A 16,050-nucleotide genomic window follows, 5' to 3' on the forward strand; every position below is an offset into this window, starting at 1 on the left:
GTAAGGAAGTCACATTTAGAACCACGCCTACAGAAAAAAAACAACCCCCGACCCACTATTATGTTTGTTTTATTATTCCTACACTACGAGCTTTTGGCGAATACTTGCCGCGATGTGGTAAATCCGCGATAGTTGATCCACAAGTGGCAAGGCATTACTGTAACTTATATTTATATACATAGATCTATGTGATTTTCACAATATGACGTTTGATTAAAACTAAAATCGTAATGATCTGCGTGCATTGCATCCTATAATCAATTATTTCTCTCACTCATTTCCATTTTAGCCACTCAAATGGCAGAAAGACTAAATTATTCTTTTAGGCTAATCTGAATGAAATGTCATTACATTGTACGAACAAACCTCTTATTGTGGTCAATGCGTGTACGTGCCCTCACCTTTGGTGCACAAAGATGCTTGAGTCTAACACATGGATGATTCAGAGCCGTGACATTTTAAAAGGTGACCCGCTCCATCGGCCAATCACTACCATCATGTCAATATGTGCTCAGTAGACTCACACAGTCTTTGCTTGGCTAGTTTAAAGGTAAATACAACACACGAGATACTACCTGCAGGGTAAACTCAGCGACAAGCCATTCTCTTTCACAGTTAATGCTTTTTACTGGACTGGAGAGATGATGGTTTATTAATACAGTGGTTTCAATTAATTGGGAAATCACGCAGAGCAGCCGGACAGCTTCGTGAGGAAAGTGAAAAATGACAATCAAATTATGCCTGGAATTTCTTAAGTAAAAAAAAACGGTTGCTCATTTATGTCCTTCTTTCAATAGAGGTTTGAATTGATTCTTGGATTTGCATTTGAGCCAAGATCTTTGTATTTGTTCACTTTTTTCCCCCATCGCGCATTCCATCCGTCCGAACAAAAGCAGACCAATCAGGAACTCACCGCCGACCAAAGCTGCATGGTCGTTCTAGCCCACAGGTGTCAAAGTGGCGGCCCGGGGGCCCAATCTGGCCCGCCGCATCATTTTGTGTGGCCCTGGAAAGTAAATGATGAGTGCTGACTTTCTGTTTTAGGATCAAATTAAAATGAAGAGTATAGATGTATATTAAATTTCCTGATTTTCCCCCTTTTAAATCAATAATAGTAAATTTTGAATATTTTTTTTCTGTTTTTAGTTCAAAAATCATTTTGTAAAATCTAAAAATATATATAAAAAGCTAAAACAAACATTGTTTTAGATCTATAAAAAAAACTGAATATTCAGGGATTTTAATCCAGTTCTTTTAATCCATTTATAAAATAAAATAAATCTAAATACTATATCTAAAATGGTCCGACCCACATGAAATCAAGTTGACGTTAAAGCGGCCCGCGAACCAACCCAAGTCTGACACCCTTGTTCTAGCCAATGGGAGGCCAGCGAGGTGTTGGGACATAGCCAACGGGAAAAAGTTTAGTATTTAAGTTTTGGTGAATGTTTGACGTTTTGTAACATTGATTTGTTATTTTTTTTTGTATCTTGGGACAAAACGTTTCCCTCCGAGGCTTTTTGTGAACTAAATATTTCGTACGTAGAAGCATTCGTAAGTAGAGGTACCGCTAGCGTACTTCCATTTTCTGTATCTATGCAGATGGCAGGACCAAAATGTAGGATATGCATAATGTATTGGCTTGTGGCAAGTTGAGATACAGGCTTTTTTCCAATTACCTGCACCGAACACCAATTAGTATGTAAAGGAAAGGGGATGAGGAGAGGTGAAAGTGTAAGGGGGTGATAATGATGGAGCGGACGCCGATGGGGTTGGGCCCCGCTCGCCACAGCGCGGAGACGACCCTTCACCGCTCGCAGTGCACCGACAGCTCCTCTCAGACAGCCATAGATCATTAATCTAATTGGCCGGTTGCCATGGGGCGTGAGACTGTTTGAACGGTAAATGGTATTGAGGAGCGGGCCTTCTCACGGCGTAGCAAAGTGCAAATCACAGAGGGAAAGCATCTTTGACGGATTTCAAAACATATGTTTTGCATGATTGTCTGCTGTTGGTTGAATCTGCATTCGGCATGGCCCCGATTTGGTCCTCCATTTCTGTCTCTTGCTGAACCTAAATGGCCCCTTTTTATTCACCACGGCGCCTTATCGCATGAATATTAATTTCAAAGTCTGGGATAAGTGGAAGCAATATGGCGGGGAACCTTGCCTGCCCTTTCAAACTGACGTTCATTAAAATGAAGAAGAGGTCATTTGGGTTCACGCAGGCTCATTCCCTAATGATGTTTATAATGCCAAGCTCACACACTAATAGAAGGCGCGCGTGGTCTGAAGGGGCTCCTAACCTCCCGTGTTTCTCACTCCTGTCTCCTGTCGCTATGAAGTCGTGGCTATGTATGAGAACGTTCTTAAGTGTCCGACGCCTGGCTGCACCGGACGTGGCCATGTCAATAGCAACAGAAACTCCCACAGAAGGTAAGTGACAGCCTGCCCATGAGAACCAGGCTCGATCCGTGTCTCCTTTTTTTCTGTGGGATCGTATTTCAGTTCATGTGGATCTCAGCTTCTATTTTTTATTTGTATTTTTTCAGTTTGTGTGTGGGTTCTAATTATAACGTTGCAATGCTTGATGGGGCTCATTACCTCCATCAGGGTTGTTACGTTTGTTATATTGTCCGCTGTTTTCCTTTTTTTTTCTTGTATGTGCCTGCCACATTTTGTCTGATTTCTTTTTTAATGCATCTTTTTGTCATTATGTTCCTATGAAGGACTCCACACTGATAAATACATATTTGATTGGGTGTACTTTTTCATTATACCACACTAGAGCGAAAGGGCATACACTTAACAGTCTAGTTTTCTTGTGAATACCGTATTTTCACGACTATAAGGCGCACCGCACTATAAGGCGCACTGCATTATAAGGCACACCCTCAATGAATGACACATTTCATTTTTTTCCATATATAAAGCACACTGGATTATAAGGCGCCCTGTCTATTTTGGAGAAAATGTATCTGAAAATTGATGGAAGAAATTCCAAAAACTGCTGGATTTGTCGACGTGACGAACACGCGTAGTCGTTCAAATGAGGCTAATTCCGATGCTTTGGTGCACGCACGCTAAAACACATAAATCATTTAACAGCCCCTTGGCAGAAAAACAACGGCATCTTTCAGGTGCCAGTGTGATGGGAGACCTGAAAATAGCTGTGCTGTCAGATGGGGTGAGGTTACAGTGAAAAAAGGAGTCACCCGCAGCAGATGCTCAGGGAGTTCAGGCAAAGCAGCAGCTATTAGCACCTTTCTGCCACTCAGACAGAGTGACGGCAAAGGTGCGGACCTGGGAGGACCACAGTAGCCCCACACTGTGCTCAGTGACACGGCTCGGGCGCCAAATAGGCACGTGAATCCAAACTTCCACTTTGGCTCGAAAAGAAATAAGCCACACTGTGGTAGTCACGTGACAGGTGCTCATGAGCTTGGCTCTACACCGGCTTCAGGCCACTGTCAAAGTGCATTTTGGGATGCCTGACACGTGACCTTGTCTGTCCAACAAGCACCAAAGGAAATAGAGGTCAAGGATTTCAGCATGAACATTTGTCAATAAGATGATGATGTTTTCACGCTACCTCAATATTTCCACATGTGCCTCAACTTAGTATTGTTCTACTTAGTCATAAGTTATTTGTTCATGTATTTGACAAGATCTTACGCTACAAGATTAACATCATTGGAGACGTTTAAAACAAACACAATTACTTCGCAATGTTTATGCAGATAAAGCCGACCTTCAATAACGTCACTGGCAAGTGAATTACATTTTTGAACCAGTTTTACCGAATTTTGAGGCAGTAAAGTGAACTAGTGGTTGGCACATCTGCCTCACAGGTGTGTAATAAGTCAAAAGTTTGCATGTTCTCGAGTATTTTTTGTGGTCTGTTAATTGATCAACTGTTCATAGGTGTAAATATGAGTGATTTGGCATTGACTTTCGAACCATATGGAGTGTGGGCTGGTTTTTAAAGCAGTACAGAGAACGGCTGGTCGGATGGATGATTTTTTTTTTCTGGGAAATTTGATATTTCAGACTGCATTTTGCATTTGGATTCATAATGTAAGCGTATAAACTTCTTAAGTCAATAAGGCTCCTGTGTTTTAAAGGGCCGTCTGAAATAAGTTGGTCAGACAAGCACTCACAATCACCAGCTCGTACAACGCTCAGAATGTCTAATTTAGAAAATTGGTTGTAATATTTTTGTGCTGCATCATTGGTGACACTGTTTTTGTTTTGCAGTCTATCCGGATGCCCCATCGCTGCGGCCGAGAAGCTGGCAAAGGCCCAAGAGAAACACCAGAGCTGTGACGGCTCTAAACCCAACCAGGCTTCTGACAGAGTCTTAAGGTAGGACCCACTGTCTTTTCGCTTCCTCCTTCATCAGGTGGTCTTCAATCTGTATTGGAGCTGGCAACTTCACAGTGGTAAAAAGATTAAACTGGCGCTTCTGCCGTTTGATGAATTCACATCGAGTGTTTGATACATGTTATTAAGGGAGCCCCGTGTTTGTGAAATAATGTTTGTCACGCTGAAATGTTTTGTTCCTTTTTGCATTTCTTAGTTATTCAGGTTTGAAGTGATTTTTGTTTCATGTTCTCTCCTTTTGCAAACACTGCGTCTTCATTTGTCTCCATACTGAAGACAATTCTCTTTATTCCCTCAATGAAAGCGGTCACATTTATCACAGTGTAGTGCAAGTTGTTTTTTCTTCTGGAGACTGTTTTGAAGAAATTCTCTGATGTCACAAATAGCGGCAATGTTCAGATTTAGATTAACATAAAAAAAAAGATGGCACTTCATAGTTTACGGCTACACGTATACACTACGTCACATGTGTCAAAGTGGCGGCCCGGGGGCCAAATCTGGCCCGCCACATCATTTTGTGTGGCCCGGGAAAGTAAATCATGAGTGCCAACTTTCTGTTTTAGGATCAAGTTAAAATGAAGAGTATAGATGAATATTAAATTTCCTGATTTCCCCCTTTTAAATCAATAATTGTAATTTTTTAATCATTTTTTTCTGTGTTTTTAGTTCAAAAATCATTTTGTAAAATCTAAAAATATATATAAAAAAGCTAAAATAAACATTGTTTTAGATCTATAAAAAAACTGAATATTCAGGGCTTTTAATCCAGTTCTTTTAATCCATTTATTAAAAAAAATCTAAATATTATATCTAAAATGGTTGATGTTAAAGCGGCCCGTGAACCAACCCAAGTCTGACACCCTTGCACTACGTGGTCACATTCATCAGAACAATAACAAGTGTAATTGTTTCTGCGATCGGGATCAGATTAACCCCTGAATCGTGATACAAATCGTCTTACCAGATATAAGGCAATACAACCCCCTAGTAAATACTAAAAGAAATCTCATTGTTTTTTTTCCTTGGCGGGGGAGTATAAGAAAGATACACACGCACCGGCAGGGACGATCCTGTCTCCCAAATGGCCCGCCATTCTGAGACGCCATCCTCCGTATTTCAATCCTGGAATATTGCCATCGGTCTGCGCTCTCGTTTGAGTCTGCCCACTTTCAGCCAAATTTTCTTCCTCTCCCCTGGGCAATTTTCCGTGGCTTAGTCCAACCTCCACCCCCTCGTCATTTATTTTCCAGGCCTATGTGCTTTGTCAAACAACTGGACTATCCTCAATATGGTGACCAGAACAATGTTTCCACCAGTACGCCTCGATCCAACCTGGCTAAGGAGCTGGAGAAGTACTCCAAGACCAGCTTTGACTACAGCGCCTTCGAGGGTACCAACAACCACCAAGTGTACGGGAAACGGGCCATCGCACCTAAGGTTCACGGGCACAGAGATACCTCCCCTAAAGGATTTGACGGTAATATTGACATTTTCTGATTACTAATAACTTGCCGTCTTATGGCCACATGCACTTGCCAATAATTGAAGCTAACCTATGTGAAATAGCCATATCAGTGCAGATTTTTAGTGTATATAGGCTCCTCGCGCACGTCTTTGCAATGTAAACTGGTACCCAGACAAATCTGAATTACCGTATTTTCTTGCATATACTCCCTATTAAAACTATAAATATGGAAGTGAAAATTGTGAATCAGGGGGCCTCTTATACAAGTGAAGTTGTAAAATTCTACGATTTTAAGGCAATTTTAAGGTTATGACTTATACGTGGAGGCGACTAATATGCGAGAAAATACGGTATTCCAAAAAATACTAATTAGGCATCACGAACATAGCCGTCGTTTCGGAACGTGAGTTGCCGTAGGTGACGTTGTGACCGTGACCAGACGTTTTGTCGGAAGACGTTTGGTCCCCGGACGTTTGGTCCCCGGACGTTTGGTCCCCGGACGTTTGGTCCCCGGACGTTTGGTCCCCGGACGTTTGGTCCCCGGACGTTTGGTCCCCGGACGTTTGGTCCCCGGACGTTTGGTCCCCGGGCGTTTGGTCAACCGGACGTTTGGTAGAACGGACGTTTGGTAGAACGGACGTTTGGTAGAACAGACGTTTGGTAGAACAGACGTTTGGTAGAACGGACGTTTGGTCGTCGGGTTCGCTCGCTGTCAAATTATGACAGAGTTTACTGTTGATATTTTAATATTAGATAATAGATATTAAACTCTCTCTCTCTCTCATAATTATAATATTGAGAGCTGGTTTCAACAGTAACAACCCGGCGACCAAATGTCCGTTCTACCAAAGGTCCGGTCGACCAAACATCCGGTCGACCACACGTCCGGGACCAAACGACCGGGGACCAAACGTCTTTCAACGAAACGTCCGAGTACCCGTTGTGATGCATGCGAAAAGGCCGACGTTATTTCTTACTTTGCAGCCAAACGATACTGCAAGAATTCCAGCTCCGCCAGCAGCACCACCAGCACCTACGCCCCCAGCAGTAGCGGCAGTAGCCTGAGCTGCGGAGGCGGGGGCATGGGAGGAGGCGGGGGCAGCAGCGCCAGCAGCACCTGCAGCAAGAGCAGCTTTGACTACAGCCACGACATGGAGGCCGCGCACATGGCCGCCACCGCCATCCTCAACCTGTCCACGCGCTGCCGGGAGATGCCCCACGGAATGGGGGGGAAACCGCAGGATCTGTGCTCACAGGTAGGCTACTGGAAAATTGCTTGTTAACTCAAGGGCCAAATCTCAAAATCACGATCTCGTGTCAATTTAGTCACAATTTGACTTTTCAAATTCTCTCTAATTCATTCAACCCATCCATTTTTTACGCTTGTCCTCCAAGCAGAATGGTCCCGGGTGGTCCTCAAGCTAGCAAACTAGGCCCTCCCCTGTCACTGTCAAAGACGTGTCCACCCATAGATTATCTCAACGCCTCTTTCATTAGACAAGGGCTGTCTGAAAATCCCAACTAACATATGGCAAATTTTACTTGCATACACAGGCAGACATGCTGGTAGCGCCACGGCCGTGTTTTACGCTCAGGAGACAGCTGGGCAGGTTTTTATTTTTCTCTGTCTGGGGTTCAGATAAGAGCAGGACCAAGCGTCGTTTGACACGGCACGAGCCCAGTGTGTCATTTCTGAGAAGATAAGGTGACGCTGTTTCTGTATTATCTGCGCTGAGATACTGAGCGGGAAAATGGTGGCGAGAGAAAGAGAGCCAATGTTGACAGTGCGGATGGTGAGCATACTGATCAGAACTGAGCAATATAGGGATTTTGGATGGCCTTTTCTGAATGTCAACGTAGAAGCGAAGGAGACACACTATAAGAGAGCAGTGCAGTAAAAGTGGAGTGAAGTAGAAGAGAAGAAATGCCCCAAGTGGTCCGAAATCATTTCATTGTCTGTCCTATGTTGCGGCGAGAAAAGCGGCAATTCTCCTGGGGCAAGTTAGGAAGACGAGGAACTTCCCAGGGCTATTTCCCCCCTCGCCTTCTTTCATCTTAGGTCGTGCCCAACGCTAGTTCTCTCAGTGTACTTCCATACACTCAAGTTATGTCGCCTCCGCCCGCAATCATTTTGATTACCGTCGTCATTATTGACGGCTTCACGTAGACTTGATTTATACCATCCTTTTCACGAGGGATTACAGACAAGAGTGACTGGAGTGCAAGGTGGTCTCTAATTGTCCATTTCATTGCACAGATCCCTTTCTGAATTCATTAATGGGCCCAGTACGTCTGCTCTGGCAGCTTGTGCCAACCAGGAAATGTTGCACTAAGTAAGCCAGGTTCTCCAGAAGATGATAAGACACACACAGGTGTCAAAGTGCCGGCCTGGGGGCCAAATCTGGCCCGCCGCATCATTTTGTGCGGCCCGAGAAAGTAGATCATGAGTGCCGACTTTCTGTTTTAGGATCAAATTCAAATGAAGAGTATAAATGTATACTAAATTTCCTTATTTTCCCCTTTTTAAAAACAATCATTGCAATTTTTTTAATCCATTTTTTTCTTTTGTGTTTTTAGTACAAAAAACATTTTGTAAAACGTAAAAATAAATATACAAAGATTTTCCGTTTTCCACTTAGATATTGAACATAATTTAAAAAAATATTTAATTTTCATTTGAAATGAAAAACTAAATTTTCCAATACTAAGAAAAAAATGCTTAAATAAGCATTGTTTTAGATCTATAAAATTTGACTATTTAGGGCTTTTAATCCAGTTATTTTAATCCAATTTTTAAAAAAATCTAAAAATTAGATCTGAAATGGCATTGACGTTATTGTGGCCGCGAACCAACCCGAGTTTGACACCCTTGCCCTAACGAATTCGTCACTCTTAAAGGGAAGAATGAGGCCTACCTATTGCTGTGAATGAGTTGGCATGGACAGTAGAGAAAGAGATTTGTCTTTTACTGGTTAGATTATTTATCGTATTATTTATACTGATCTAAAAGTATGGGCATCTGGTGAACAAAACAGGACTGTATCGGAAGGCGAAAAGTCAGTTTCAGGACATCCCTGGTTTTTACAGTACTTTTGTAATTGCTGAGTTACAGTTGTGACGCCCACAACTTTAGGGGTTTATTTCTTAAAATAAAAAACAAAAAAACGGATCCAGAATAGCTGAAATGTCCCTAGTGGTCAACACTTTGCAGTCAGAGACGAGCAGCCATGAAAATTTCACCACGCTGTCTTAGGTGACGTGGTACCGCAGAAGAGGCTCAATTAAGGAGAAGCCAATCCTTTCATGTTAGCATTATCATATATTTGAGTGTTGAGTCATGCCATTAGATCCCTCGTGCTGTATGTGATCCATTTACTGACAAGGAGGTAGAAAAAGCCACTCGATACTAATAAAGTGCATTGGTGATGTCAGGGGTTGCTAATGCTCTATGAGTGGCTGTGGTTCACAATCTCTAGTCCAGACATTGAAAAAGATGCTTGAAGGGGTCCAGATCAAGGCTCTTGAGTTGTTCTGCACCAAACCACATCACCATGCCCTATTGGACCCTGTTTCTTCACTGAAAACAGTCATGTTATGGATTCATTTGAAGGGGCCCTGGCTAAAATGCCCTCTCGAAATTGGAAGAATAAACTCTTTTAAAATGAAGAACTAAGAGTCACACAGGACAGAACTGTAACAAAAAATGTGATTTTTGTGTGTAGAATAGCTGCTTTGTCCATATGTTTCATAAAACGGATTCCGTCCCAAATTGGCATTATTTCATAGTCTATTAACACAACCTAAACTCACTCAAATAAGGGAAAGATATTAGTTATCATAATTAAGTTTCCTATTAATGAGGTTTTACTGCAATGTCAGCAATAATCAGCAATATTACTTGTGTAAGCGAACAAAGGGAAAAGGTTGAGGAGAAATATGGTCATGCTATTTAAGGTAGGGCATAGCAGCAACATTATTATATTATATACAATGTGTGGGTTTCAGCAGACAAGTACTATATTTTTGTGTTGTTTTGGAGTTTTTTCCAACCAAAACCATCGCAATTTTAATTGACCATGGCAGGAATCAGATTAAAAAAAATAGTCACAGTCGTAGTTGTTGTCGGTGCACTATATTTGTAAATCATATTTAGTTACACGACTGGGGCGAAATAGTAAAAGCAAGTAAATGTCATTCTGGCACAGTATAATTCTACACTGCAAACTACGGGTAAACACAAACAGCATCTGGTTTTGGATCCTTCTCAACTCCTCTAATGGTGTAAACGCCCTTCATATTATCATCTTTTAAGGAAGCTCAGTGAATAACATAACTGTCCTTAGTGCTGAAAGGAGATAATAAACATATTACCTCTAGAACCTAGCTAGAAAAAGAGGAACAACCCCTAAAGAAAACATGGAATCGAGTATTTTGAGCAGTTTCCCATCTTGGCCGTCGGTGTGTCTCTATTTTTGGGCGCACAGCGGTCTAGTTCCAGCCATTGCCACAGTCAAAGCCCACCACTATATTCCTCGGCCCCCTCCGCCACCCTCATACCATGACGTCCACTCACATCAGAGTCACACAGTCGCGCATGTATTCCCACTTGTGACAGTGCTGAACATGGGACACAGACTATAGCAGGCTGGAAGGAAAAAGAGAGACACAGAGAAAGGAGATGCTTGAAGAGGAATGCGCTTGTCCTGAAGCACTGTTGACCTTGTCAGCTTTTGGCCCATTGCAAGGACATACAATGTTGCTACTATATACGTACATTTTTGTTCAAGGCTGAATTTCTCTTTAGTAGTAATCACTCATTACTTTTCCACACTCCTCACAAGCATTGGGGGGGTGCTGGAGCCTATCCCAGCCAACAGTGGCAGGCCACATTCATGGCAACTGGATTTAATGTGGGCCGAACCAGTTTATTTTTGGCCAAAATTCTTCAATGATTGGCCTCCGTTGAACGAACGTCCATTCACCCCACCTGAATATGGATGGGACATGGAGCGCTGTCCATGGTTCCGAAAAATTGACATTGGGGCGCTGTTCGTGGTGCCGAAAGATGGACATTGGGGCGCTGTTCGTGGTGCCGAAAGATGGACATTGGGGCGCTGTTCGTGGTGCCGAAAGATGGACATAGTGTCGCTGTTCGTGGTGCTGAAAGATGGACGTTGGAGCGCTGCCCATGGTGCTGAAAGATGGGCATTCAGCGCCTGTTTCAGTGAATTGGGCATCAATGCTTGTCACTGCCAGGCAATTAGTTAATTTTGCACCACTTCCTTATCATTTTAGGGTACTTACAGGTCACATCCTGTAAATTTTGGATCATTTCCTATTGGATTTGGGGGATTTTCCAGCCTGCTTCCTCTTCCTTAACTCATTGGCTGCTATTGAAAGTACCGTTTTGACCATTTGACAACCCTGATTTAGAGTGTCCAACCAAACTAACATGCATGTTTTTGAGATGTGGGAGGAAAACGGAGTATCCAGAGAAAACCCACGCAGGCATGGGTAAAAAAAATGTAAAAAAAAATAATAATTAGCTATGAATGAGTATGGCTTTATTGAAAACATGTTTGACTGTTATTTAATTCCCAACTTTGTTGCTCTCTTTTCTCCCTCTCTCTTTTGCATCCCGTCATTTTCCCCCTTGACCATGTTCATGGGACTGAAACCCCCCAAACCCATACACACATGCATGACAAACGCTACCCTCTTCCGACCACCATCTCATTCAGAGTCCCGGCCTGGATGTTGACGAGAACGGTACATTGGACCTGAGCATGAGCAAGCGTCTGTGCGGAGGGGACTCAGTGCTCACCCCGCTAGAGCCCATGTCCCCCCAGAGGCAAGCTGCCCTTCTTGGCTCCCGCTGCTACGGCATGGGGGACGCTGCCGACTGTTGGGACCTGCCCGTAGACTACACCAAGATCAAACACATAGATGGGGACGAAAAAGAGGTAAAAACAAAAAAACAAAAAAATACAAGTACATTTGCATTTATATAACTTATAGAGCAAATTATTGGAAATTCTGCCACTTTGTGTTCATCAAATACAAAAGACAAAAACCTTGTTTCACCCAGAAATGTTGTTTCTTTATATATGTGGCACTGAACATTTCCACTGCTGACATATCCCGATCACTAGTATAAAACAAAATCCATCAAGGCTTGGTTGAATGAGAAATGTATGGAAAAAGGTGACTGATTAGCCCTACACACAATTAAAAGACTCACAAGTCTTGTAGTGTTGCCATTCAAATAGAAACTCCAGACATGTCAAAACATGTCAGTTTAATGTTTTTGTTTTCCATATGTTTTTGCCTCCTTGTGTTGATGTATTTCTTTGTAACAGATCACAATGAACACATCTGTGATGAAGAGTAATCACACATACAGTAATGATAGCATTCAAGTGAGAATTTGCTGTCATCTGGTGGTTTTGAGAAAGCACTTAAGTATGCATTCTTTTTTTTTTCTTTCTTAGACCTGTTTGCTTGAGATAGCTCGAGATACTTGAGACTCTTCAGAGTCATTGTTAAACATTTGCATGGTTGTTTGATCATTTCCCCCTTTTCTGACTCCTGTCAAAAACCAAATACAGTACGTATTTCATTTTTGGAGCGGTTTCCCTAACCAAATTAATTGACATCCTTGGCATTACGATGCTTCGGTCGCCTTTTGTTTGTGTCTTCCCCCACATGGTGCTAGGTTTTTTTTCCCATATTTTGCTCTTCTTGGAGATGAATTATGCAAAGTAGCACCTTGGGAGGGATGTGGAATAGCTCATCTCATCAAAGAACTGCTGGAAATCAATGCACCACTGCTGGGTGCATCTGTCGATGTGCACGGCACCCCAATGTGCACTGTCTGTTTCTCCAGCTCTCTCTCTCTCTCTTTCTCTCTCTCTCATATGCTTTGTCTCCATGTGTACTGTATTTCTGTGTGAGTGAGAGCCAAAGCTAGCCTGCTTTTTTTTTCCTAAGCGTGCTAGCATTCGTCCTATTAATTGCAAAAGCCCGCATGAAGCGACCTCGTAGGCTGGCAGATTCGATAGAGCGCAATTGTTTGAGGCATTTTTTTGGACTTTCCTGTTCAAAAGCCATACTGTAGTTACACTGCAGGCACGGAAAAAAAAACAGAAGAGGAATTGCGTCAACTGCTGTCATGCCCTGGTTGCACAGAGCACACTGCAGACAAAGCGCGCCTTTTTTGTGTTGAAACGACACAATATTTCTCTCTAGCGGCTGAGGTGAGCATTACAAGAGCAAGCCCAGCCTTCTGACTCAATATTTTCAATTCCATCTCACCATTTTACTGTACTATTGTGTTTATATGGCATACTTGTATACAGTAATACCTGGTTTATCAGGGTTGTAGGTTCAAAGACCTGCCACAATAGGTGAATAACCACAATGGATGGACAAGTGTTTTTATGGCACCTATTTAATAGTATTTGAAGTTTTTAAAACTGCTATAATTTAACCCCCCAAGGTAAGCACTCCACCAGTAAAATGTGTCCAATCGCAACTTGACTTTTTCGCCCATTTCATGTTATTATTTATTATATTTTTGTTCCTACTCAATAAACTTTTAGCATATATTTAGCGAACACAAATCGCGATGTGGTGAATCCGCGTAGTGGTGAGGTATTACAGTATTGTAAGAAGAATCCTAACCACAATAATTTATAGTATGGAGTTCTTTTCTTGTACTCTCTATAAATCTACACATATTTTACATCCAAAGAAAATCAAGGTTTGTGACCTAATAACCCATCTGACACTGTAGAATTTGAGTGAACCTGACTAAAATATGTCTTTTTTTCTAATATACTCTTTGACTTTTGTCCAGCAGGATGATCTGGACCCCTTCCAAGACCTGTTGGAGGACCGCTCCTACACAGACGTTAACATGCCTAGCCCCAAGCCCAAATACGCCCAGTGCAAGGAGAATAAAAAGGACCTGATAACGTAAGTGTTCTTCTCCCTTTAGCAGACCTCTGTACACAACAACACCCTCCATTATTCAATCATTATTTGCAGAGGCGCCTTTCCCATCCTGTTCTGTGTGTTGTTTTATTTCATTCAGAAGCTTCATATCCATGAGTCCACACTGAGTAAAACTAATCTTCTTTTTTTTTGTTAAGTAAAAAACTAATTAAATTTTGAGCCCCTTTCTTGGTGTCAGTCCAATACGCAGAAAAAAAACACTTACTCGGTAAACACGGTTTTTCCGTTTTACATGCAAAATCGGATTAATCTGAGGATCCAGTGACCAAACTGAAATAAATCAGACGGTCAAGCAAAAGGCAACAATAATCTCATCTAGCTTGGAGATCGTTTCTGTAGTTTTCACACATTCTTCTCCTTCGCTTTGGCCTTATAAATCTGTCTATTTTTTCGGTGACAGATGTCCCACACCGGGGTGTGATGGAAGTGGTCACTTGACGAACAATTTCTCCTCGCATAGAAGGTGTGACTTCCTTTTCTCCTGGTGGTTTCCTTCTACTTTTTCTTTTCGGCTTTCCTCGGACGATGCCATCAATAGTTCTTTGACCCGTGACGAATTAGCTAACTATGAGATAAACCTGTGAAATTTCTTTTTCTATTTTTTTTTCCGGAGAAAAATGGTTTAAGAAGAATACATGAGTGTTGCATGTGAAAAGGTTGCGCAAGTCTGGAAGTTTGACTTGACCTCATGTCACATTTTTCATCAATTCAATCATACCTTTTTAAATATGCACACAATATTTTAAAATGTAAATCGGGTGCGCGTTCAGGTGTTTTCCGAGAATTACGCCAACTGACAGTTCCCCCACATATCATGAATGTTTTGCATTCCCTAGTAATTGTTTGTGTGGCGTACGGTGGCATTTTTTTAATTTTTTTTTTACATTTTTAGTTGAATTTCCTCACTATTCTTTTTTTTTTATTGCTAATGTCAGGGTATATTTCTCAGTCTCTCAGGTTGTCCGCTAGCTGATAAAAGTATTCGGAGTATGCTGGCCAACAATGCACAAGAACTCAAGTAAGTCCTGCAATCATTGATGTTTGTGTTTTTTTTTCATTTCTGCCTTTATTTCAAATAAGAAAACCTCAACTATTTCATTTAATTTGCCCATAAGTGCTGTAATCACTGTGTTAACCATTTATTAAATGACATGACAGCGGCAATTTAAGGCCTTTTTAGAATTGGCTAAGTCTGAAGATTCAATTCAAATGCGTATAACGACCTTTTCAAAGCATTTAATTAAGTTTTTGCTTCCCCGTGCAAATAGTTGGATTCTCATAAATAGTTGGCTGGTTCAAATTCGAGTACCATATTTTCACGACTATATGGCGCATCGTATTTTAAGCCGCAGTATCAGTAACGAGTGCCATTTCTGTATTTGACACACACAAAGGACGCACTGTTTTTAAAGACGCAGCCAGGTATGGCAAAACATACACCAGCTTAAACATACGGATAGACGCTAAAAACACGTTTTTAAAAAGGCAACGGAAGCAAAACTGAGTTCGGTTGTACTTTATTTAGCCATTTTACAATGTACTCACGTCATCATCTCCCACAAATCCATCAAAGTCCTCATTTTCTGTGTCCAAATTGAACAATTGTCCATCTAAAACGCTGAGTTTTATACGTTCGTCCAGGCAGCCACAATCCATTCGCAAATAGTAGCTAGCGTAACTATTCCAACGCTGCCTTCCATGCTTCGTAAAGCTGTGTTGATGTCGATGTCCAGGCCACAATCCATAAAAGAACTATATATCCCTGCAGTCACTGCGCAGTACTTTTTCTATGGGGAAAATAGTAGAGTCGGGGGCTGCTTGCCATAGTTGTGAGAGATGGTGTACCCTATCAACTGATATATTTTATTTTATCGTGATAACAATTTTAGTATTGGTCCATATATAAAGCACACTGGATTATAAGGCGCGCTGTCTATTTTGGAGAAAATTTAATACTTTTATGTGCGCCTTATAGTCGTGAAAATACGGTATTTAAAGTTCAAACTCTTCAATCTGATTGGCTGTTGGCGAGTGAGTGTGTCAGGGGCAGCTGGGTGGAAGTGCAGCCCCCTAATTGTTTATTTTCCACTAAAAACAGCCGAGATCGTTTCAGACAGCATTTAAATCGATATCAGAATTGTGCAACGTATATTTCAGAATTGCTGTTTTTAAATATCTTTAGTAGGA

The 16,050-nt window shown here is 41.7% G+C and overlaps 1 protein-coding gene across 11 annotated transcripts in view; it reads left to right on the forward strand.

The window, feature by feature from the left end:
* The window catches only part of myt1lb (myelin transcription factor 1-like, b), a 97,865-nt gene that overhangs the window by 73,456 nt on the left and 8,359 nt on the right, over window positions 1-16,050 (forward strand). For 6 of the 11 annotated variants that reach the window (XM_077620478.1, XM_077620477.1, XM_077620482.1 and 3 more), the window contains 7 exons: window positions 2,345-2,435; window positions 4,257-4,364; window positions 5,633-5,859; window positions 6,832-7,103; window positions 11,589-11,810; window positions 13,706-13,824; window positions 14,813-14,881. In XM_077620478.1, the coding sequence (XP_077476604.1) occupies window positions 2,345-2,435; window positions 4,257-4,364; window positions 5,633-5,859; window positions 6,832-7,103; window positions 11,589-11,810; window positions 13,706-13,824; window positions 14,813-14,881 (1,108 nt within the window). The remainder of the gene's footprint in view (window positions 1-2,344; window positions 2,436-4,256; window positions 4,365-5,632; window positions 5,860-6,831; window positions 7,104-11,588; window positions 11,811-13,705; window positions 13,825-14,812; window positions 14,882-16,050) is intronic. The other 5 variants (XM_077620488.1, XM_077620484.1, XM_077620485.1 and 2 more) reach the window with 4 other exon arrangements.

Source organism: Stigmatopora argus, chromosome 15 (assembly GCF_051989625.1).
Source record: "Stigmatopora argus isolate UIUO_Sarg chromosome 15, RoL_Sarg_1.0, whole genome shotgun sequence".
NCBI classification, from domain to species: Eukaryota; Metazoa; Chordata; class Actinopteri; order Syngnathiformes; family Syngnathidae; genus Stigmatopora; species Stigmatopora argus.